This window comes from Lissotriton helveticus, chromosome 1_1 (genome assembly GCF_964261635.1).
Source record: "Lissotriton helveticus chromosome 1_1, aLisHel1.1, whole genome shotgun sequence".
Classification (NCBI taxonomy): domain Eukaryota; kingdom Metazoa; phylum Chordata; class Amphibia; order Caudata; family Salamandridae; genus Lissotriton; species Lissotriton helveticus.
The window spans coordinates 1,709,246,788-1,709,270,362 of record NC_136057.1 but is presented as its reverse complement, the minus strand read 5'-3'; the positions used below and the strand labels follow the sequence as shown (position 1 = coordinate 1,709,270,362).

The 23,575-nt window shown below is 47.4% G+C and overlaps 1 protein-coding gene across 2 annotated transcripts in view; it reads left to right on the top strand.

Annotated features, from left to right (window-relative positions):
- The window catches only part of GLS2 (glutaminase 2), a 324,314-nt gene that overhangs the window by 134,367 nt on the left and 166,372 nt on the right, over positions 1-23,575 (top strand). For both annotated transcript variants that reach the window (XM_078689104.1, XM_078689105.1), the window contains exon 5: positions 21,081-21,160. In XM_078689104.1, the coding sequence (XP_078545230.1) occupies positions 21,081-21,160 (80 nt within the window). The remainder of the gene's footprint in view (positions 1-21,080; positions 21,161-23,575) is intronic.

The window sequence follows — 23,575 nt, the reverse complement described above, 5'->3', positions numbered from 1 at the left end:
GAAAGATCGCAAACAATAGGTTTAGCAAAATAAGATTTTGTAGGCAAAAAATACCAGCGATAGCTTGGTGTGTGAAACTATACTGAGGTCGATAACACCTACCTACAGTAATACTGCATCCACTGTATAGCCTACCACTAGTGTTACCTTTTGATCTCCTTAACTCTGTATACCATGCAATATAGTCAATAGGGCAATGTAGTGAATGTGAAAATAGTGTCATGCGATATAAACCACGCAGCAGTGAGGCCCGACCCAAAAAACTAATTTACAGTGAGAATTTTCTTATAAAATACTTGATTCTGTAGGTGAAGTTTTGAGAGGTGGCAATCCTGTGTAACCTGCACCAAGTGCTAAAGTTGCAAACTTTGCAGGCAAGATATAAATTCCCCCACTGCTAGCTGTAGCTCTCGCTCTGCAGCTGGTTCCTGCTCAGGGGTGGACATTTTACACCTCAGGTGAGTGAAACCCCTAATGAGGTGCTCGGCTATCTGAGGGTCAGGGGCCACAGTGGATGAATGAATGATGAATGAATATGCTTTTATAAAGCGCATGGCTACCAGAAGGCCTCCCAGCGCTGGAAGCAGAGTCATCACCGTGCTACAGTCAGGTATCATGGAAACAGAAAGGTTTTCAGGAGTTTGCGAAAGGAAAGATAGTTGTCCTCAAGGCGAATGTTGTTAGGAAGCTGGTTCCAACATTTCGCTGCGGTGTATGCAAACATGCGTCCACCACTCCGAGATTTGTTTATCCTGGGGACAACTGCCAGATGTTTATTCTTGGAGCGCAGGGATCTTTTGGGATGATAGGGGGAATGATTCCTGGCGACTGTCCCATGGAGTTCCACCTTCTACTTCCGCCTCACGATCGCGGTTTGTATTGTCTGAGGACAGGTCTAGCCTCTGCTGCTCAGAGCACTGAGAACAAGGGTGATTCCTGTCCTCCTCTTCTTTTGCTTCCCTTTCTCTTTGTTTGTCCTCTTTTATGTTCTAACAATTCTTTTCTGTGCTATGTCTGATTGTGAACCTGGTCTTCTATTTTAAGGGCAACTGCTCGGTTGCCAGTCAGCTCTCATCATAGCGGATGCGCCCTTTTTGGGGTACTCAGTACGAAGCAGGTTATGGGCAGGCCGGGGTCAGCGCTTAATAAAAACAGAGAGGAAGGGAGGGGCAGGAAATTGGAGGAGATGAACTTGGCAACCAAGAACAGGCATGGTAGCGATGCTGCGAGAAATGTTGGCCATGTAGAGTAATACGGTGGAAAATAGCCACAGAACTCTGAGTAGTCACAAATGATCCTTCCACTACAGCCATAAGTCAATTTTATTGTATGGTTAATAAAAACCTTAACAAACAGTAAAACGCATGGGAATATACACCATTTAGATAAAACCATGTGATAATAATATGTTCGAGGCATATGGGCTGCAGATGGTACATTTATGAATAGATCGCCATCTGGTGTTGGGCTCGGATGATTGCACTTTGTTTTTCTTCTGGAGAAGTCTTTGTCGTCATAGGTGACTCCTCCTCTCGGTGTTAGTGCGCATGGGCATCGGCTCCATCCTTAGATTGTTTTTTTCCGCCATCGGGTTCGGATGAGGATCGAAGCGCTCCGGACCGACTTCAACAAAGAAGGTTATAACCGGCGCGTATTCCTTTCCAAATCGACGGTATCGTTATCGAACGCGACTTCACTCCATACCGACGCGATTCGAAGGACGACGACTACGAGAAACTCGACGTAGTCCAGCCCGGGGTCCATGGAAAGGACTCCATTCAAAAAATGTCCAACGTGTGGTGCTAAGTTCCCACACAAGGACCTACACGAGGTGTGCAACCTCTGCTTGTCCCCTGAACACGAATCCAGGGACTGTGAGGCCTGTGCAGCGTTCTCGTCAAAGTCGACGATTAGAAACCATCGAGCCCGAAGACACGAGGTATCGAGAATGCAGTCACAAGCAATCCCGGAGCTGTTCGAGGACCAGCAACCAGAAGAGGAGGAAGAAGAGGCCGACGAGGCGGGGTCAGAAGCGGACGAGTCCGACGTCGAGGAGATCGACGTCCAACAAACCGTGAGTGACGACGTCCCTTTACCGAAAAACAGACCCCGCACGGTGTCGACCCCGCCCTCGAGCCCGGTCAGACAACCGAAAAAAGTTTCCAACGCCCCGCCTTCGAGCCCGGCAACGAAACAGAAACCGAAACACTCGGTCCCCCATCATAGTGGTTCCGGTTCCGATAAACCAACCACATCGACACCGAAGCACCAGGTCAAGGAAAGCTCGAAGTCGAAGCAGTCCATGTCGACACCGAAGCACGCTTCGGCGCCGAAAACACCCTCGACACCGGGGACATCTTCGATACCGAAGAAATCGGATCCGAACAAAACTTCGGCACCGAAAACACAAATGGACATTTCAAAGAAAAGACACCTTTCGGAACCGAAAACTGCGGTACCGACACAGGAACACGGAACGGATCCTAAACAAAAGACTTTGTTTATTGACCCAAAGACGGGCAAGGTAGTCACAGAGCTACCTAAAAAGAGGAAACATGAACATTTGGACGACAAGGCTCATCCAAAGAAGAGAACAATGGGGACGAATACAACTCCTCCTCCTTCTCCCAAACCTCACACACCATCTTCGCCTATTCCTCACAATAGGCCAGATATTCCTCCCACACGTCCATCTACACCTACAACAGATGGAGAAAGTGACACAGGGGAGGGGGGACACCCTGGGGATGATGAGGACACAATCCCAGAGGAGGCAGACCCATGGGAGGAGTATAATGTGGGATCAGGTAATGATACCGACCTTGAGTCATATCCCTCAAAACCTTCACCTCCTGATGACAATACTGGGTTTGCACAACTCATTACTAGAGCAGCAACATTTCATAAGGTAGACCTACATACAGAACCTCTAGTACAGGACTTCTTATTAGAGACACTACCTACTGCACAAAGAACATCAGGAACACTACCAATGCTAAAAGGCCTTCTCAGTCATACATCAGAGATATTCAAAGACCCAGTGAGGGCTAGGGTATTGAACCCAAGAATTGATAAAAAATATAGGGCAGCTCCAAAAGACCCAATATACATTAAGGGACAAATTCCTCTAGACTCACTAGTGGTCACAAACGCTCGCAAGAGAGCAAACTCTTTATCTACGGGAGAAGCGCCACCTCCTGACAAAGAGTCTAAACTAATAGATGCCTCTGGCAAGAGAGTAGCATCTCAAGCGGCAAACAGTTGGCGCATAGCTAATACGCAAGCACTACTTGCAAGGTATGACAGAGCGCATTATGATGAATTAGAAACACTCATCAAACATCTCCCTAAAGAACATCAAAAGAGAGCTGATCAACTTATACAAGAAGGGAAGTTAATTACTAACACTTCAATAAAGTGCGCCCTAGACGCGGCAGAAACTGCGGCAAGGTCGACAAATACAAGCATCATGCTAAGGAGACATGCATGGCTCAGAGTGTCAGGATTCAAACAAGAGGTACAAACCTCGTTACTTAATCAACCTTTTGATGGGAAAACACTTTTTGGCACAGGGACAGATGAGGCCCTAGAAAAAATGAAAAAGGATACAGAAACGGCTAAATCAATGGGAGCATTGCAGCAGCCGACACAAAGAGGTTCCTTTCGTAGATCCACCTATAGAGGAGGATCCAAAAGTACAGGTACAAACCAACAGCAAACCTCTTTTACACCTACATCACCCAGAGGTAATTCTAGAGGTGGATACAGGGGTAACAACAACAAGGGTAGAGGTCGCGGAAACAACAACAACCGCAACTCTCCAACCCCAAAACAGTGACTTCATAGAGCTTCCCCCAGACCATATAACACCGGTAGGGGGACGCCTATCACAGTTCCTACCTGTCTGGGAAAACATCACATCAGACAAGTGGGTAAGACAAATTATCCAACATGGTTATTGCCTAGAACTCACAGCTACCCCACCAAACATCCCCCCCAAACAGCGTCCAATGAAACAAGATCACCTGACACTGTTAAAACAGGAAGTAATATCACTGCTAGAAAAGCATGCCATAGAGAAGGTTCCACAGCACCAACAGGGAACAGGAGTATACTCCCTATACTTCCTAATCCCCAAAAAGGACGGGTCTCTAAGGCCAATACTGGACCTAAGACCTCTCAACGCATACATAAATTCGGAACATTTCCACATGGTCACGCTCCAACAAGTACTTCCTTTACTGAAGAAAGGGGACTTTCTTTCTACACTGGATCTAAAAGACGCTTACTTTCATATCCCTATTCACAAAGCCCACAGGAAATACCTCAGGTTTGTGGTAGAAGGACAGCATTATCAGTTCAAAGTCCTCCCATTTGGTGTCACGACGGCACCAAGGGTGTTCACAAAATGCCTGGCAGTGGTAGCAGCTCACCTAAGAAGACAACAAATTCATGTCTTCCCATACTTGGACGACTGGCTAATAAAAGCCAGGTCGCAAGAGGAGTGTCTGCAACACACACAAAAGACAATTCAGCTACTACACCAGCTAGGGTTCACGGTGAACTACACAAAGTCACACCTACAACCAAACAAAGTTCAACAATATCTGGGGGCTACCATAGACACAGAAAAAGCCAAAGTGTACCCCAACCCAATAAGAGTCCAAGCAATGCTTACAATCATTCAGAGATTTCAGCCACAACACTCACTAACAGCAAGAGTGTTCATGCAGCTACTAGGTATGATGTCATCCTGCATACTGCTAATACCATATGCAAAACTACAAATGCGTCCGCTACAAGAATGCTTAGCGACACAGTGGAATCAGGCTCAAGGACAGATTACGGATCTGGTGTTGGTAGACGACCGCACACACCGCTCTCTGAAGTGGTGGAACAGAACAAACATTACCAAGGGGCGGTCGTTCCTAGAGCCAATTCCACAGGTGACAATAACAGCAGACGCATCGCTCACCGGATGGGGAGCACATATGGACAAATACACAGTACAAGGAAGGTGGAGTGTGCAGGAAAAAACACTGCACATCAACTATCTAGAACTACTGGCAGTGTTTCTAGCATTGAAAGCCTTTCAGATACATGTTATCCACAAAGCAGTCCTGATCAGAACAGACAACATGACAGCAATGTATTATATTCAAAAACAGGGGGGGACGCACTCTCTCCAATTATCCAGACTAGCACAGGAGATTTGGAGATGGGCCATTCCTCAAAACATCTATCTGTTAGCCGAACACCTACCAGGAGTTCAAAACCAGATAGCAGACATCTTAAGCAGACAGTCGGAACAAATACACGAATGGGAACTGCACCAACAAATACTGCAGCCATTTTTCCAAAGATGGGGACAACCAGAGATAGACCTATTTGCCACTCATCAGAACGCAAAATGCCAAAGCTTCGCGTCCAGGTACCCACATCACCTGTCGCAGGGCAATGCGTTATGGATAAATTGGTCCAACAAATTTGCATACGCTTTTCCCCCTCTCCCACTAATCCCATTAGTGGTCAGGAAACTGCAACAACATTCAATGACCATGATACTAGTAGCACCCACGTGGGCAAGACAGCCGTGGTTCACCACGCTCCTGCAACTCTCACAAGTGCCACATCAAAAGCTAAGAATTCTACCCATGCACCTTACACAGAACCATGGAGAGATAATGCACCCAGATCCAACTCAATTGAACTTAGCGATCTGGCTCCTGAAATCCTAGAATTTGGGTACTTAGATCTCCCCCCAAATTGCATGGAAATAATCAAACAAGCGAGACGTCCAACCACCAGAGCATGCTATGCAGCTAAGTGGAAGAGGTTTGCTATACACTGCACTAATAACAATATCAACCCTCTAGACGTATCAACAAGGGAGATTATTTGCTACTTGTTACACTTACAGCAATGTAATCTAGCGTACACATCTATCAGAGTACATCTAGCAGCTATAGCAGCATACCTACAAAATAGGCAGCGCATATCACTGTTCAGAGTACCAGCGATAAAAGCATTCATGGAAGGGCTGAAAAGAGTCATTCCACCAAGATTACCACCTACCCCAGTCTGGAACCTCAACGTAGTACTCACCAGACTAATGGGGCCACCCTTCGAGCCTATGCATAGGTGCGAAATACAATTCCTTACATGGAAGGTGGCATTCCTTATAGCCATTACCTCACTCAGAAGAGTAAGCGAGTTACAGGCATTAACAATACAAGAACCATTCCTACAGATACACCAGAATAAAGTGGTTCTTAGAACAAACCCAAAGTTCTTGCCTAAAGTAATTTCAGCATTCCACATCAATCAGCCAGTGGAATTACCAGTCTTCTTTCCAAAGCCACAGACGGTGGCAGAAAGGGCTCTACATACACTAGATGTTAAAAGAGCCATTTCATACTACATAGAAAGAACACAAGACTTCAGGAAAACTAAACAACTATTTGTAGCATTTTCCCCAACACATAAGGGCAATCCTATCTCTAAAGCAGGCATCGCAAGATGGATTGTAAGATGTATACAAATATGTTACATTAAAGCAAAGAGAACATTAAATGTTCCTCCTAGAGCTCATTCCACAAGAAAACTAGGAGCATCTATGGCATTCTTAGGGAACATTCCCCTAGATGACATATGTAGAGCAGCAACTTGGTCTACACCACATACATTCACAAAGCACTACTGTGTTGATGTACAGGCTGCACAACAAGCCAGAGTGGGCCAAGCTGTATTAAAAACTCTATTTCAGACAGTTGCGACAGACACTGGTGACCACCGCTAGGGAGGTAACTGCTGTACAATCTATTCATAAATGTACCATCTGCAGCCCATATGCCTCGAACGGAATATGCTACTTACCAGTATGCATCTGTTCTTGGCATAGAGGGCTGCAGAGTGGTACATGCCCTCCCTGCCTCCCCGGAAACCTGTGTCTGTCCCAACATTATCTTATTTAGATACATTTACATGGGCATATCTTTATGTACTACACTACACTACTCCATCTAACCCTACTATGGCAAAACAATCTAAGGATGGAGCCGATGCCCATGCGCACTAACACCGAGAGGAGGAGTCACCTATGACGACAAAGACTTCTCCAGAAGAAAAACAAAGTGCAATCATCCGAGCCCAACACCAGATGGCGATCTATTCATAAATGTACCACTCTGCAGCCCTCTATGCCAAGAACAGATGCATACTGGTAAGTAGCATATTCCTTCTAGGTATTGACAGAGGAAATTCAGATAGATCTTAGCTTTCCTAGTGGGTGGGAAACACACAGATCACGTAGCAAGGTAGACCTTTATAGATAGGATTAAGCAGTGGGCCTGTGGCTCAAAAAACAGGATCCAGACACAGTGCTGAAGAAGTGAACATGGAGAGTTAGAATGGTCTTGTTAAAATTGATTAAACCCAGCAAACAGTGCATAAAATAAGACCAGCTTTACGCAGAAGAGTTTCAAATAGTGTACAAATTTCGCAAAGCACATGCCTAAGCGAAGAACGGTCAACTAAACAGGAATGAGTATCAAAAGTTCTGTTGCTCGAAGGTTGGCTGGGTGCAGTCGAGACAGTTGAATTTGGAGTGAATCTATGCAAGGAGTGCCAGCAGACAGTACCGCCCCTCCCATGTGGTCAGCTACGGCTGATACCTAGACAGGTCCATTCTGGAGAAAACGATCTGTGGATTAGCTCTTTATTAGGTGTAGTCTTCTGCAGTTGAAGGGCACTTAAACTAGGCAAGACCAGACCATCTCGTGCCTCTTTCCCATTAGCTAAGCTGGCCAGATTCCTGATCTTTAGCAGAAATTTAGGCTTACCTTACCAAAAAGGGCTTCCTCCATCCCAATCTGGCTAACTCAGACACCCTCTTAGCGGACTGTAAGAACATGATGTAGAGGAAGCTCTCAAACCTACCCACTGACTTAATCAAGAAATTCCAGGCTGGCCAGAATGAGGACAAGTAGTGGAGTATTATTCTGCCCATCTCTGCACTGTAGCCGGCCGCCCAGGGTAGGAATCCAGTAGAGAACAAAGCATTTCAAACTTTGCTTAAGTCTCAATAGCAATAAGAAGAGACGCAGTAGATTGTGATGGATCTTTCTTTCAGTGAGAAAGAGCTGTTTCCAGAATTCCCCAACAAATAAATGATCAATTGCAAGTTAGGCCCTCAGCCACTTCTCTTCAGAAACTGCCTCAAACCCCTTCCAAGGAGCGGCGATCACCCTCTACGAAGAAGTCCCCATACCTTGCAAGGGTTTTGCAGATTCATAATCAGCTCAGACCAAAAGCTTTCATTTGTTCTCTGCCACCTAACACTAGAATCTCATTGTACAACGCATGAAGAATGCTATTCCTGTGGAGGATAGATTTTCCTTCATCTGCAATCATTGCAGTCCATCACCGTAGACCTGTGGAACTTATCGGTGGCATGCCATAAGTTTGAATTTCCTGTCCCTTCCAACACTATTTTTGCTTTTCCCTTGCATGAAGTTTCGAGAGCTCCTATGAGGGGGACAGAAGTTGCTTGAGTTGGGTCATCAAAGCTTGTGCATCTAGGGGAGAGGCCTGAAGTTTTTATTAGAGGTTCTTTGCAGGAGACACAACAAAGTGCAGTCTTTATACCATTCTAAGCCTACACCTGTTAAATCTTGCACTGCTCAATAAACCTTTCAAATAATCACTTTGGATCAAAACCTGTCTATGAGAGAACGGCCCTTAGATTGCATACACCCTACTGTTTGTCCTTGACATAGGGAGTCTTCGTTTCATAGCACGGGGCATCCATTACCAGTAGAGGACACGTTTTTTAGGTCTTGCCTGAGACAGAGATGAGCTGTCGCTTGCAAGATATTTGTTTTTTTTAGATGAAAGTGGCTTAGAGCTTGCCCATTACTTACCATTAGCTTGTTTCATTTTCACTCTCATTTACTTGCTTTTCATTTGTGAGTGTGCACTGGGTTCACTTTCTCTTTGTTTGTTTGTCTTATTTCTGGAGCATGGACCAAGTACTGCTGCCTCTTGATGCCCAGTGTCCTTCCACTGCTCAGGCTCTTTCGGAGGTACTTTTCTATTGTATTTCCAGCACTCCCTAAGAGTGCATGTGTTTGCAGGCCCTCTCTCACCCACACCTGTCTCTCATTGTTGCTTGCACCCCCTCCCGTCCCTCCTTTCCCTCCCTCCTTCTGTTGCTTGCCCCTGATTCTCCCACCCCTTCCTGCATTCAGTTTTTGCTTGTTCACAACTGATTCAAACTCACTGGGTGTCACCCCCATACTGAAACTGCTGCTCATTCAATTAACTTACACACTTTAAATAAAGGCTAAGAAAACAGTCTTTTTTGTTCGATTATTTCAAGTATTTGTTATAAATTTATTTTCTAAAACGAGGATGGGAGCTACCAAAATCCAGGTATAATTAGGAGGAGTTCGTCTTCAATTTATCTGTGTGCTGCAATAAGTCTCATCACCATACCTTCTCCACGAGGTTTACTAAAACCTCCTTGTTAATCCTTTGCAGTAACACTGAAACGAGGTAACTTGACCTGTATTGCCAGCCCCATTAAATACCAAGATAATCACTCGCTAAGGATTAAGATTTCCCACCACTATGCAGCCCTGCAAGGTCTGAAATAAGGAATTACAAGAGAAAAGCCAGGTCAGGTGGTGACACTCTCAAGCATCTTTTTTTTTTGTAAACTTTATTTATAAAGTTTTCTTGATGAACAACAAGAGGAAAAGACATTCAGGTAGGTTACACAGGTTCACATTGCACTCCTAAGCATAAACATAAACAAATATGTCGGTCGGCTAGTCCGAGCAGGCGGGATCACGTAGAAATATTCACTTAAGCTGTACTTTAGCACATGACCTACACATTACAAAACAGTAATTTATTACAGCATAGGCAGTTGTCGCTAGAGGTCAACAAGAACAATAGGCAGGAAGATTGTATACACCATCACTCGTGCATCATTGTAGAGCTGATTCTGGGCTATTCCAAGCCACACACCTTCTGTCACGTATAGACCCCTGTGCGCCATCCACAGCAATCGGCAGACAGGTAGGGGGTTATCCCCTACTCAGGACTAGGTGGACATAGCGTCCCATACAGGAATCCACTGGGTACCTCCAGCCGTGTCAGCGAAAAAACAGGTCATATGGGAGCAGCAGCTATAGCCTTCACTCTCGACTGTCATTATCTGAATCTGTTGATGCCGCTGCCTCTTTCAATAAATAGGCCTGCAGTGGACCCCATATATCGTTTGGTCTGCTTCGCACTGGTATCAAATCAGCATATACATTGTTTTGATCCTGGCAATAAACCATATCAGCAATCCACTCCTTAAACTTTGGGGCCCTCCCTCTACCCCAACGACACGCAACACGTCTCTTGGCTAGTAGTAGTGCAACATCCAGAAACCTGCAAACAGACTTAGGTATATCCCGTGTGTACCCCAACAGCATTATCAACGGATATCTATCGACCACCCCTCCAGTCATAGTCTGTAAGGCTTCCTGTACCTGTGACCAATAGTCGTATACACCAGGACACTCCCACGCCAAGTGGACGAATCCCGCCCCTTCCGCCCTGCAGCGGTCACATCTATCGTTGTCTGCTAAATGAAAGCGTAGTTTTCTAACAGGCGTATAATAAAATCGTTGTAAGAACTTGAAATGAATAATCTTCAGCCTGCTACTAGGCGAAATATGAGCTGTAATGGCACAACAATAGTGCCATTGATCGTCAGAAATAACCCTGCCCAGATCCCCACTCCAATGTCGTCGAGCTGAGCCCTCAGTCCCTTGGTGCTGCAATCTGATATTGTTATACAACCTGGAAACAAGATGGCGGCCATCGGACAGCAGCATGGCGTGCAATGGCAGAACCACATCAGGTTCCTTTGGGAAGTTAGGCAAGACTGCTCTCAACCCCTGTCTAAGCCTGACATAATAGAAGACCTCCAGAGGAGTAGGCATACCACCCTGAAACATTTGTTCCCTGGTACGGAACTGCCCGTTGAGGAACAGGGCTCCCCACGTGGCAATCTTCAAGCGTTTACACATCAACTGAAAGCCCACCTCCTGTAGGAGCGATATACAAGGGTGATACGTGAGGGGCAGAACAGGTGAATACAAGTGCGTGGCTTTAAGAATCTTCGCAATTCGATTCCAAGCGTTGATGGTGCATGTCACCATAGTAAACGGTGTGTCTATGTCCCATACCGAGCCTTGTATCAGGCCATTGAGTGGAAGAGGACGTGCGATCCAGTCCTCTGCTGCGACTTGTGGCATAAAAGGCGTGGGGTTAATCCAGTGATAGGCGTATTGTGCCTGGGCAGCAATATAATAGGTTTCGAAATCAGGCACGTAGAAACCCCCTTTCTCATAAGGCTGGGTCAGAATGTCCCATTGCAGCCGCGGTTGTTTACCCCCCCAGAAAAGACGAAGAAGTTCCGACCTCAGCTGTTTAAAGAAGAAAGTGCCAGGGAAGTAAGGCACGTTCTGAAATAGGTATAAAAACTGTGGCAGTATCACCATCTTTATCAGCGATGCCCGTCCTGCCATTGATAACGGCAACGTTTTCCACCGTGTAACGTTATCCGCCAGTTTCGAGACAGCTACCCCGTAATTCATCCTCAGTGTCACCTCCTTACTCAGGGATATCACTATCCCTAAATACTTAAAATCCGAATCACACCATTCAAGTGGGTAGTCCAACTGGTATTTTTGAACAGCGCCCGTGAGCGGGAAGAATTGAGATTTTTGCCAATTTAATTGCACCCCTGACAGTCGTCCAAAAACTAGAAATTCACGTAAAATAGGGTTAAGATTAGTTTGCGCGTCTTTCACATAAATCGTGATGTCGTCCGCATACAATGACACACCAATCTGGTGTTGGCAGCAGCGAAAGGCACTGTCTCTGTGCAGTTGTCGGATCCGACATGCCAGCGGCTCTATCGCTGTAGCGAAGAGTAGTGGGGAGAGAGGACACCCTTGTCTGGTGCCTCTGGTTATCGGTATCGGGGTCGACAGCAATCCATTAACAACCACTCTGGCCGTCGGTGCGGTATACAGCAGTGCCACCCAGCTAACAAACAATTTCGAAAACCCCATTCTATGCAATATATTAAATAGGTACGTCCACTCAACCGAATCGAACGCCTTCGTGGCATCTAGGCAGCGACTGGGAGATCCGGGGCGATCGTCTGTATTAAAGAGAACAACGTTCTGAGATTATGTGAGGTAGCACGGCCCAGGACGTACCCGGCTTGATCTGGCAATACCAACTTAGACATAATCAACGAAAGACGCGTTGCGAGGACTTTGGCTAGAATTTTCGCATCGCAATTGATAAGCAACAGCGGTCGATATGAGTCCGTGTCTGTTGGGTCCTTCCCTGGTTTCAACAAGGAGGTAATGACCACCTCCCTCATCGAGCCCGGCAGAACCCCAGCTTCCAAAGATTCTACATAAACTTCCCTTAGGACCGGAGCCATTATATCTATGTAACATTTATAGAACTCCGCAGGGAGTCCATCCAGTCCCGCCGCTTTGCCATTAGCCAATGACATAATCGCGTCGCGGATCTCATCGAGCTCCAGCGGCGCGCTAAGGAATGCTCTATGCACATCACTGAGCCAGCAGAGTGCAATGTCATCAAGGAAGCCTCCCATGTTCTCTACAGTCATCTGTTGCGAAGTATAGAGGTGGCCATAATGCGTCAGAAACTCCCTCTGAATCCTCTCAGTATCCCGATACCTTTCCCCTTCCGGCGTGACAATCTCTAATACATTGGAACTAAAGCGCGGTTTCCTCGTCATTGCAGCCAACACTTTGCCCGGCCGTTCCCCTTCGCAATACCTACGTGCAGTCCAATACTTCCCCCTGAAGTTGACTTCCCGTACCGCCTCTTCCTCAGACTCAGATAGCTTATCTCTAAATGTCTTGTGTAATCCCGCGTCTGGCCTCATCGCCATATCAATTTCTAGTTCTCTCAGCTCGTGCTCCAGTCTACTCAGTGTCCTTTGTATATCTCTCAGCACCCCCCCTCCCTTGGATATGCAAATCCCTCTGATCGTGACCTTGAATGCCTCCCACACCGTTTCCACACTAGCAACCGAATCCCTGTTCCTGGGGAAAAATTCCTCAATTTCAACCCTCAACTCTGTCTTAAATACTGTATCTAGTAGCATGGATGGGAGCATCCTCCAGGGAGGTCTCATTCGATCATGTCCTGGTATAGTGAGGGACAGCAGCACCGGGCAATGATCAGAGTAGGTCCTGGGCAAATGCACTACCACACCTATCCCCTCACAGAGTCCTCTCGTCACAAAGCAGTAGTCTAATCTAGCCCAAGTATTAGTGTGCGATGTAAAGTGCGTGCCCTCCCTGCGCGCATGATGTGTGTGCCTCCAACTATCTACCAGCCCAGCTTCCTCAATGATGCCTACCAGCACATCCCGCGCTTGTCTGTTATATTGCATGCAGCCGTCCAATCTATCCATACCAGGAATCAATGTAACATTAAAATCTCCCCCCCAAATGACATGAGTGGCACCCACCCCCAATATATGCCCCCAAAGTGTCGTGAAGAAATCCGGAGTGTCAACATTAGGAGCATAGCAACTCACTATCACAACAGTATCTGTGCCCAGCCTTCCCCACAACAGTACAAAGCGGCCATTAGGGTCCAGGATCTCACCCATCAGGTGAAAAGCAATTGAATTTTTGATCAACACAGCAGTACCCCGAGAGTACGAGGAATATGATGAAAATTTCCTGATCAAAGCCCCTTTTCTAGCAAATGTGGGATCCGAACGCGGCCTAAAATGCGTCTCTTGTAACAATGCTATATGCACATTATGCCTATCCAGATAAGCAAGTATATTTCTACCTTTCCTAGCATCATTAATGCCCCACACATTCCATGACAATATCGACAGTTTATTCCTAGACGTATCAGCCATGAGCATTTGCGACATCTATAATGATACACATTCCCACGCGCTCCAACCGCCCGCCAGCCACCTCATAGCAATCCCTCCAATGGACATGCAATTTCCTGTGTAACCTGTGTCCGTAGTAACCAACCTCTTCAACCATACCCCTCAACCATTGCCTCCCCCCGCCCAATTCAAACATCCCTCCGAACGCCCCCCTCCCCCAACCAAGCATCATCCTAGCATCCCCAACCCTCATCCTACCCAAAAGTACTCTAAGCATCCACATCGCATTCACACCCAGCCCACCCACCTCCCACTAAAGCAACCCCAACTCTCCAGCACCCCATTCCCCCACCTCCCTTATCACCGCTAGCAAACCCCCAATTAGCTGCAGTGCAAAAAACAATGTCAATGGGGCACACCCTAGTGGGGCCATCTAAGGTACGCACTTCACCACCCCCTTCGCCCCACCCTTCGATCCGAACCTCCCCACGGAGGGCTCCTCGAGGGAAGGGGGTGTCGCCTGGCATACATTACCACCATTAGTCCCAACGCCGACTTCAACAGTATCTTGTATCCATAGTAGCAGTGCTCATGCAGAGTCCCCAATTCGGCAGCACAGCTAAAGGTATTCAATATGACCCAAACTTGTCACACTGCCGTCAGCAATAAATCTCAACAACATCCAAAGAAAGTTCAATCCCCTTCATCCTCCGCTGCTGCCGCTGCAGGACGGTGTCCTTGCTCTCTCCTCAGTATTTTCAGGCAATCCTCAACCTGTTGTGGATTCATAAAGATGTGTTGTTTCGCCTGATGCGTGACTCTAAGCTTCGCAGGGTATAGTAAAGCATAATCAATTTGCAGAGCCCTCAGTTTTCTTTTCACATCCAGAAACTTCCGTCTTTGGTCTTGCACCATTGGTGTGAAGTCCGGGTATAAGGAAAAATTCACTCCATCACACGTCAGCTGTTTTGTGTTTCTTTCAGCCCGCAACGCAGTATCCCGGTCTCTATAATTCAGGAGCCGCGCTATGATCGGTCTTGGCGGCGCTCCAGGTTTGGGTTGAGATCCTAGAGAGCGATGCGCCCTCTCAACAATAAATTGCTGCGAAAAGGCTTCCCCCCCACCGCTGTCTTTAGAATCCACTCCACATAGTCCTCCATCCGCCCTGTGTTTGTCGATTCCGGCACACCAACCACGCGTACATTATTGCGACGGCTGCGCGCTTCTAACTCTTCGTTCTTTGCAGCTATTACCCGGAGGATGTTGTCCATTCTCGTCAGCCTAGTATCTGGGACGCCGTGGTATCGTCATTGTCCGAAATCCTCCTCTCAGCCTCTGTAATGCGTTCCTCGTGAACGTCCATCTTTTGTACAATAGCGTCCATTATGGAGGAAAGCCGATCCACCTTGTCCACTATCGTCGCGAATCCCTGTTTCATCTCCTGCAGTAGAAGGTGCATATCCGGCGCAGCCATGTCACAGCTAGTCCCGGCCGTGGATGCGTTTTGAGGTCCTCCTGAGTCCGACTCCAATCTCGTGCTTTTCTTCGACGGCTGGGCCGAGTCAAAGGATATTTTCGGCTGTCTGGTATCCTGCCGCCCCATGGTAGCGCCTTTGCCTTATTTGACTCTTGTTACAGAGGTCCCCTTACCCCCTCCGCCACTGGGCGATCCAGAGGCCTCCGTCATGAACTGGTACAAAATCAGTGATCGGTCCCCCAATCCTACTTCGAGTCCGTTGATTGTAGCTGTGGCCCTTAGCAAGTGCCTCACCGTCCCCAGCACGGATGCCCGCCAGATCACTGTGCACTCTTGTATGTGCCGTCACGCTATGACGTAGCCAGCATGCAGGGTATGACTGGCCTAGTCTTGCAAGGCTACAGCGCAAAAGGGCCCGGGGTCGGTCTCTCGGACTCACTCAGACACCCTTCGTCTCAACCAGCAGAGTTCAGCGTCTAATGGGTCTCGAATAATCCCCAGATTGCACCTTCCAGACTATAATCTCCCCTGTCAGGATCGCACCAGCATATTTATTTCTCTCCGCGCTGCAGAGTGGGAACCGCAGACGCTCAGCGTGTCTCCTCGATATGGCAGTGAATATTGTTGGCACCGCGTGGCTTCCAAGCACTATTCCGTATGGACTGGCATGTTGCGCTTCTGACCGTTAGCCCAGTACCATCGGTCCGCTGAGCAGGTAGACTCTAAAGTAGCGCGTCCTTCACTTTCCACACTGCACGTCGCCGGTGGTATGGTTCTCGCTCTCCGCACCCATGCAAAGCCGGCCGTCACACAGATCTCAGCCACAGCTTCCCAGCCACGTCTGGGAGTCCAACGGTCGCTCTCGCCCACTTCACGCTCAGACTCACTTATGGCGCCAAGGTATCCGCATCAGCTCCGTCCCGAACAGTTCACAGTGCAGCTTCGCCCCCTCCAACGGGGGAACGGGGTGTGGGTAGGAGGACACTGGTAGACAAGGCATATTTCGAGCCGCACCACTTCCAGCAATCCCGACCAGCTCGGTATCTCTTCGCGCCACTGCCCCGTCCGTGTACACCCCGGACCACCGCCACTCCACGCAGTCATGTCTCTGACCTGTTCCAATCTGCCAGTTCGGGCGTCAGTGTGTACAGCACCACATCTCCGCGTCCTGACCATCAATTAGGCATGGCCGCACGAACTCCCTCAGGCCGGGGCCTTCCGACCTCGTGGGCTCTCCGGTGTTGCGTAGGCTCGGCGCCCAGGCACACGCAATGCAGGCTCCGTCGCAGCAGTCGGTCGGGCACTCCCGCGGTGATATCTCTGCAATTACGGGTCCGATTCACTCCAAATTTTCAGCGAGTGTCAGACCATGGGCTCTCTGCAAACACACCAACTTTCATCGGCGTCGGAGGTGATAAAGTAAGGATAAAAAGCAGGATATCGGCACAGGCTGCAGGAGCCTCACACAAGTGCGGCCATGCTGCTTGTGCGCCCTCTAGCGCCCCCTCCACACTCTCAAGCATCTGCTGTGTATCACGGTGTCACGAGTTAAAGCGTGAGACAGACGCTGTGGGGCAAATTTACAAGACCCTTATGACAGATTTGTGCCACCGTTGCATCACTTTTGTGACGCAGCGGCGGCGCAAAGCCAGCTCCATGCTGTGGGCTATTTACAACGTGACACATCTGGGAGATGCGTCACGTTGTATAGCCCTCCACCACATTTGGGCGTTCCTGCGCAGCAGGGGGGGGGGCAATCCAGCGCAGGAACGCCTCCTAAAAGTGGCTGAGTGAAATCTACAAGATTTCACTCAGTCACTTTTAAGGTCATGCTGCGTCAAAACCCTGCGCCTGCTTGAAGCATCCAGAAGGATTGACGCAGCATGTTAGGGATAAGGGCAACCCAAGCTTTGCTGGAGCTGCGTCGCGCTTTTGACGCAACTCCAGCAATTCGCCACCTTCCCCCGGGGGATGCGACACGCATCTGCCCATCCTTGCACCACGGTGCGCCGCATTGTAAATGCGGCCCATCAGTGGTGGCACACGGCTGGGCAGATGCGCTGCAACTCTTCTGGCGCATCCCTGCTGATTAGCAGAGATGTGCCATAAGTAGTAAATCTGCCAATGTGTGTTTTATGCTTAGTTTTCATGTGGTGGCTGTGAGTTGAGGTATTTATCCTTTAATCACAAGGGCTGTTTTGCCAGGCGCACCAGTGAGTTCATTCAAAAGAAGCCAGCTATTTAGCTTTGTAAATTTTATTTTTGCCACATTGTTTTTGCGTGGCTTCTGTGCAGCATGGTTGAAAGTAAAAAAACAAAGCTTTATGACGATGTGCAACATGGCAATAAAAACATTGGCGAAGCTAAATAGCTCTACTATTTGGCTTAGTCAATGTTTTTCAGGTCTATGACACGGTCAGTGTTGACAGTGCCATTTCAGAATAGCACTTTTTAGGTTGAGTTTTCGAGACCTTTTGTATATACTTTGAAGCACGCCCACTTCTTTTCATTAGTTTGTTTCAGTGTCCTGACAAAATTCTTGCTTGCAAGTGGTCCATCCTTCCTCCTTGTCCCCCTTTTTCCTCAGTTGTTCACTCATACAGAGCAGCTCTCCAGTACTTGTACCCTTCTACTTGTCCCATTGTAGTATCTGTTTAGGACTACTCTTCCCTTTCTCTAAGAGCATTTGACCAGAGCGCTTGATGTTTTCAGTTGCTCTGAGCCCTGACTTCTATTAATTTGTACAGGGCTGTAATTCTTGTTATCTCCTCACATCTGATGCGCCCTCCTCCCTGTGTGCCTGCAGAGGTACATAATTTACCGGTACCGATCCCCTCCTCCCCCCACCCTGCTTTTCCCATTTTCTTAATAAAAGCTCATGTTTCCAATTGTCACCAGCTCTCTGTCTCTTTAACTCTGCGTGGAGTCCTCCCGGGTCACTACCCCGATTGACTAGTGCCCCCACCTTTAAATCCTGACTTCAGTGATCCGGCATTGTGACTTGAGATCCTCCTTCAGTACAATGTCCTGCTGTTAGAGCAATTGCATATCGGGTATTGTAGTGCGGTAGTGCTTGCTTTCACAGACCATTAATCTGCTGTCACTTAAGAACTACAAGACTTAGGCACCCCATCTAAGCCACTGCCCACCGTTCTTCTGCCCCACCGCCACATGGTCGTTGTTTGTGCGCGCTGATGTCACTGCGCCCTTCACACCGCTGCTCTGTCCTTGCTGCCACTGTCTTGTGCTCAATCTGCTCACTGAAGATGTCGGGGGAGAATGAGCAAACACAAGGAGATGATGGACGGAGCGCTGAAACTTTTCAGACACTCGACCCCAGTCACAGGTCTGGGTTGAGTCCATCATCGTTCTTTAGCTCACTTCACCACCTCAGTACAGACCCAGCTATATGCACATCAGTCTTGACCATGTGCCTCATGGGAACAGTCCAGTGCGAACTGCCAAGCCTGGTCTTCCCTGAACCGGAAACAAGCATACTGGGACCAGTTTCGGGGTAACACCACTCCTCAGCCAGGCTAGCTTGAACCCAGTGGCAAAGTGGACAAGGGGCATCATCTTTCTTTAGCTCACTTCGCCACCTCAGTTCAGACCCAGCTATATGCATATCAGTCTTGACCATGTGCCTCATGGGAACAGTCCAGCCCGACAATGGCCCACAAAAGCAGACCATTGCTGAGGACCTGGTGGTGACCAAGTACAAGATGAGCAGCGCCGGCTCGCCCACTACTCTTTCAGTCACTCTTCTGGAGAGCAGTAGGCATGCATTGCTTTCAGCCAGATATCATTGCGACCCTTACTAGGGCCTGGTGTTATCGGGGTTCCTGGCCCACCCTCTTGCTGAAATGGAAGTTGCTGTCGTATCTATCTTTATTTATGATGCGACCTGCGGTCCACGTGACTTCAACTGTAGATAGCAAGCAGAGAATATTTAATAATTTTCTAGAAACGTCCTGTCCAAGTGAAAGCCTTTCTTTTAGAAGAGGACACCCCACCTTTTCAAGTGTTCACAGACATGCGTGCAGAGGTAACAGGTGGATGCAGAAGTATCAGGAAGAGTGGACATGCTGGTGAAAACTTCCCATTCCTTACGTGTGCCGCGAGCACATCCTCTTCCCGGGCTTCAGGATGCGCCCCTTCTAGACACCTCATATGAATGAATCTGCCTTGAGGTTTCTATTGGGATCAGTATGCCAGCTTCCTTCTGAGTCTGAGATTCTTTCCCTAGTTGCTTTACTTGAATTTGCTCTGTCTAGCTGTATTTGTACATTGTAGAGGATGGCTCATGTCACTCAAATTTCAGATTTTAACTGTTAGGATAGCAGATTTTGGGCAAGGGCTTCCTTTAGTTTAGTTATATAGTAGTGCATTTGGGTAGCGGATTATTATAATATTAAACTTTTGTATTGACGTGCCTTGCTTTACGGGACACGCTAAACCTAAAATCTTTATCAATTCTTTGAGCGCTCCTGTTAATCAACAAATTGTATTTGGGTGTGCTTCAAGCCAGGCCATCTCACAGTCACTCATCAAGTAAGAAAGTGCTGTAACACGCTCATGTCACTGTGCAATAATAGGGGTGATGCTGTTGGATAAGGCACTCCAGGGTTCCCATATAGACTGAGCTAAGGAGGTTTATCAGGTGTGTGCTATGTCTTTAGAATAGTTAGGATCATGATTTAAACTTAAACTGGTATCTGTTGTTTATCCATTTATTGGCTGATTTGTACAAAGTGAAACCAGAAAACCTGGACGCATTGTGGCTTCCTCACTTAAATTGTCTTATCAGTCAAATTAATTATTTCGTGAAAACTCTTTTTTTCTTCATTATCGTGTATGATAGCACTTCCAGATATGTGAGTATAAACTACCAATTGTACAATAGTAACACTTTCAATAAGTACTGCTAAGTGCAGTGCTATAATGGGCCTATTAGTGTCAAAGCTTTCATGTTAAAGAACAGTAGATGTTGTAGCACCCTGGATAATGTGCTGCATGGCTAAATACTTATAAGGTCCGAAAAGTGAGACCTATTGGCTATGCCCATGCTTGTTTTGTTCACCTTTAGCCATTCTGCTGCACATCATAGCTAAAAACAACTTTGACAAGAGCCAATAGCTCTTGCAAAGGCATATTGGTGTGTGTGTGTGTGAGGGAGAGAGAGAGAGAGAGAGAGAGAGAGAGAAAGAGAGTGTTTCTGTTTCTGTTATGGAGAGGTGGATGGGGAGTACCTGCATTTGCTTAAATAAATCAACAGAAGATTTCTTCCAAGAGTCACATGTTACTCATACATTGATTTGTAAGATAATATGCATGCATTTTCTTTCAATAAATCTTTAGTTTAGGCATGTTATGAAAAGGAAGCTCGGTCTTGGTAAATTTGTCCTTCTCATTGTTTGACCAATACCTTCCTTTTTTCGCTCATGTATTTTGCACGGGATCTCCCCGCTTCTTTTTATTTGTCGTTCTCTTTCTCCCATTCCTGGTCTTTGCTCTCTTCTTTCATTGCTTCCTATCCTTAGCTTCTCCCCCTCGGTGTACCACCCCCTACTCCAGGTGACCCACTTCCTCCCCTCTGTTTCATTCATTCACTCACATTTCACTCATTCTCTCTAGGTCGCCAATTACATTCCCCAGTTGGCCAAGTTCGACCCCAGTCTCTGGGGTGTCTCTCTTTGCACGGTGGATGGCCAGCGGTAAGGACTAATGAAAAGAATACGTTATTTCCAGTTTGGTAGCAGTGTAAATAACAGTTATAAATACTGTCCTGACATAATGGAACTCATTATATCCATCTTGAAGGATGAAAGAATGAGTTTGCATGTGTGTGTGCCTCACTCCCTATTTCTGTCTGTCCTACTGTAAGTGCAAACGTATACACATTAGAGTATGAAAGGTTTTCTCGTTTTATTATTTATGTGTGGCCCTTGTGTTAATATTTCCTTCACTATGATCCAATCTCAGCTGTCTGTGATCTTGTGAAGGTCTTTTAAGTTACCTGTTTTTTCCAGTGTCTCACTTTGGACAGTAGCCAATTGTTGGTCCAGACTTCAAGGTACCCGCCTTGGTCTAACAAGCACTAAGTCTTGATCTTTCATTTTTTCCCCACACCTGCTTCTTATCCCAGTACACACTTTGCGGTTACCCAGGGACGGAGAAGCGTCGCACCACTGCCTTGCAGCAGTAAAAAAAGAAAAAATTAAATGATAATAACGTATTGTTATCATTTTATCTTGTACTCCTGCTGCGGCAGGGCGACACTGCAAAACAGGGGAGAAGTGGTAGAACCCTCCTAAGTGCACGATGAATGTTTGGTCGGCCCTCTCGGGCTGCCCAAAATAGTCATGCACACTTTCCCTGTTCTCCATGCAGGCTGCATTACAGCCTGCATGGAGAACATGCCAGGCTCCCAGTCCATGGCTAAGTGCTGAACCACGGCGCTCAGACCAGTCACAACAGGGGAGTCTGGCTGTTTTCCGGCGGCAAGGTAAGTGTATTTTTTATTTTATTTAACAATGTGCCCTAATAAAACCCCTCCCCTCCCCCGCCACCCGCGAGCCATGCCGGCCGCACTGTGGTTACCCTTCGAGGTTATAAGGTGTTTTCATAGAAGCAGGAAGTAGACGGCCATGTCTTTTAGTATAGAACAACCAAGAAAGCATATTTTAAAAAGCGGCAAAACAGTGCATGTTTTAAAATAAAATAAAAACCCAAAGTAAGGCAGAGGGCTCTAGACCACAATGAATAAATAAAAACAATTGCCAGAATCAATAGGGCTGGCCTTGACAAGCTGGCGTAATGTTTACTTTTTTTTTTTTAAACAAGCATTTCACGCATGTTCCCTAGAGATAAAAAGTTAAAAACAGATAAGGTGTTGCTGCCTACAAAATGCCATCACTCACAGTGCAAGAGAGTCAGTGACTGAACTGGGCTGACCTAGTGTTCTATGTTGTGTGGGGTGGTGGGCGGAGGCAAAATGTGAATGACACTTGACCAGCACAATGGATGAAGAGACAGTATCTGAAAAGCCCTGTATATATTTTGATTAAGATTTTATAGAAAATATAAGGCTGGGGAGGCAACCAAAGCAGTCTATAGGCTAGACCTAAAAATGAAAGATAACCATTTCAGTGGCCAGCAAAAGCCCAATCTTGTCACACCCAGAAACAGGAAAGGAATTCTTCCCCAGTAGCAGTCGTCATGACTCGCTGGTGGGGGAGTGGGCACAAGGGGTCGTGTGGGGGATACGCGGGGGAAAAAAAAGTTTACAATTAAACTTACCTTTCTGCCGGCAAGTCCCGCTTCTCCTCTGTTTCTCCTCTCCTGCTCTCCTTCCTCCGGCAGGAACAGGAAGCAGACAGCCAGGCTCCCTCCCCTAAGCCAATCACAACGCTTCAAGCAGCGTTGCGATTAGTCGGGACGCAAGCTAGCCAGGGGCTAATGGGGTGGCCATGTTCTCCATGCAGGTTGCAATGCAGCCTGCATGGAGAACGGGTAAAGTGAGCATTACTGGTTTGGCCGGCCTGAAAAGGCCGACCAAACAGTCTTTACGCACTCTGGAGTGGGCAAACCACTCCTCCCCTGCCCTGCTCAAAGAGCAAAGCAAAACCAAAGGAAAAGATGGACGGAGCGTTGACAATTCAAGAACTCACCCCCAGTCAACTGATTTGAGTTTAATCCATCACCATTCTATAGCCCACTCTGCCACCCCAGTTCAGACATGGCCATATGCAAATCAGTCTGACCCTGTGCCTCATGAGAACAGTCCAGCCTGAACCGCCAAGCCATGCCTTCCCTGGACCAGAAACAAGCTTCCCAGGACTGGTTTCTGGCATTGCAGCCATCTTCAGCCGGGCTAGCTTGAATCCAGTGGCAAAGTGAGCAAGGGACTCACGTCTGAGCATACCCTGCCAACTTATGGCGAACAAAGCAAAACCAAAGGAAATGATGGACGGAGCGTTGACAATTCAAGCACTCACCCCCAGTCAACTGATCTGGGTTTAATCCATCACCATTCTTTAGCCCACACTGCCACCCCAGTTCAGACATGGCCATATGCAAATCAGTCTGACCCTGTGCCTCATGAGAACAGTCCAGCCCGAACTGCCAAG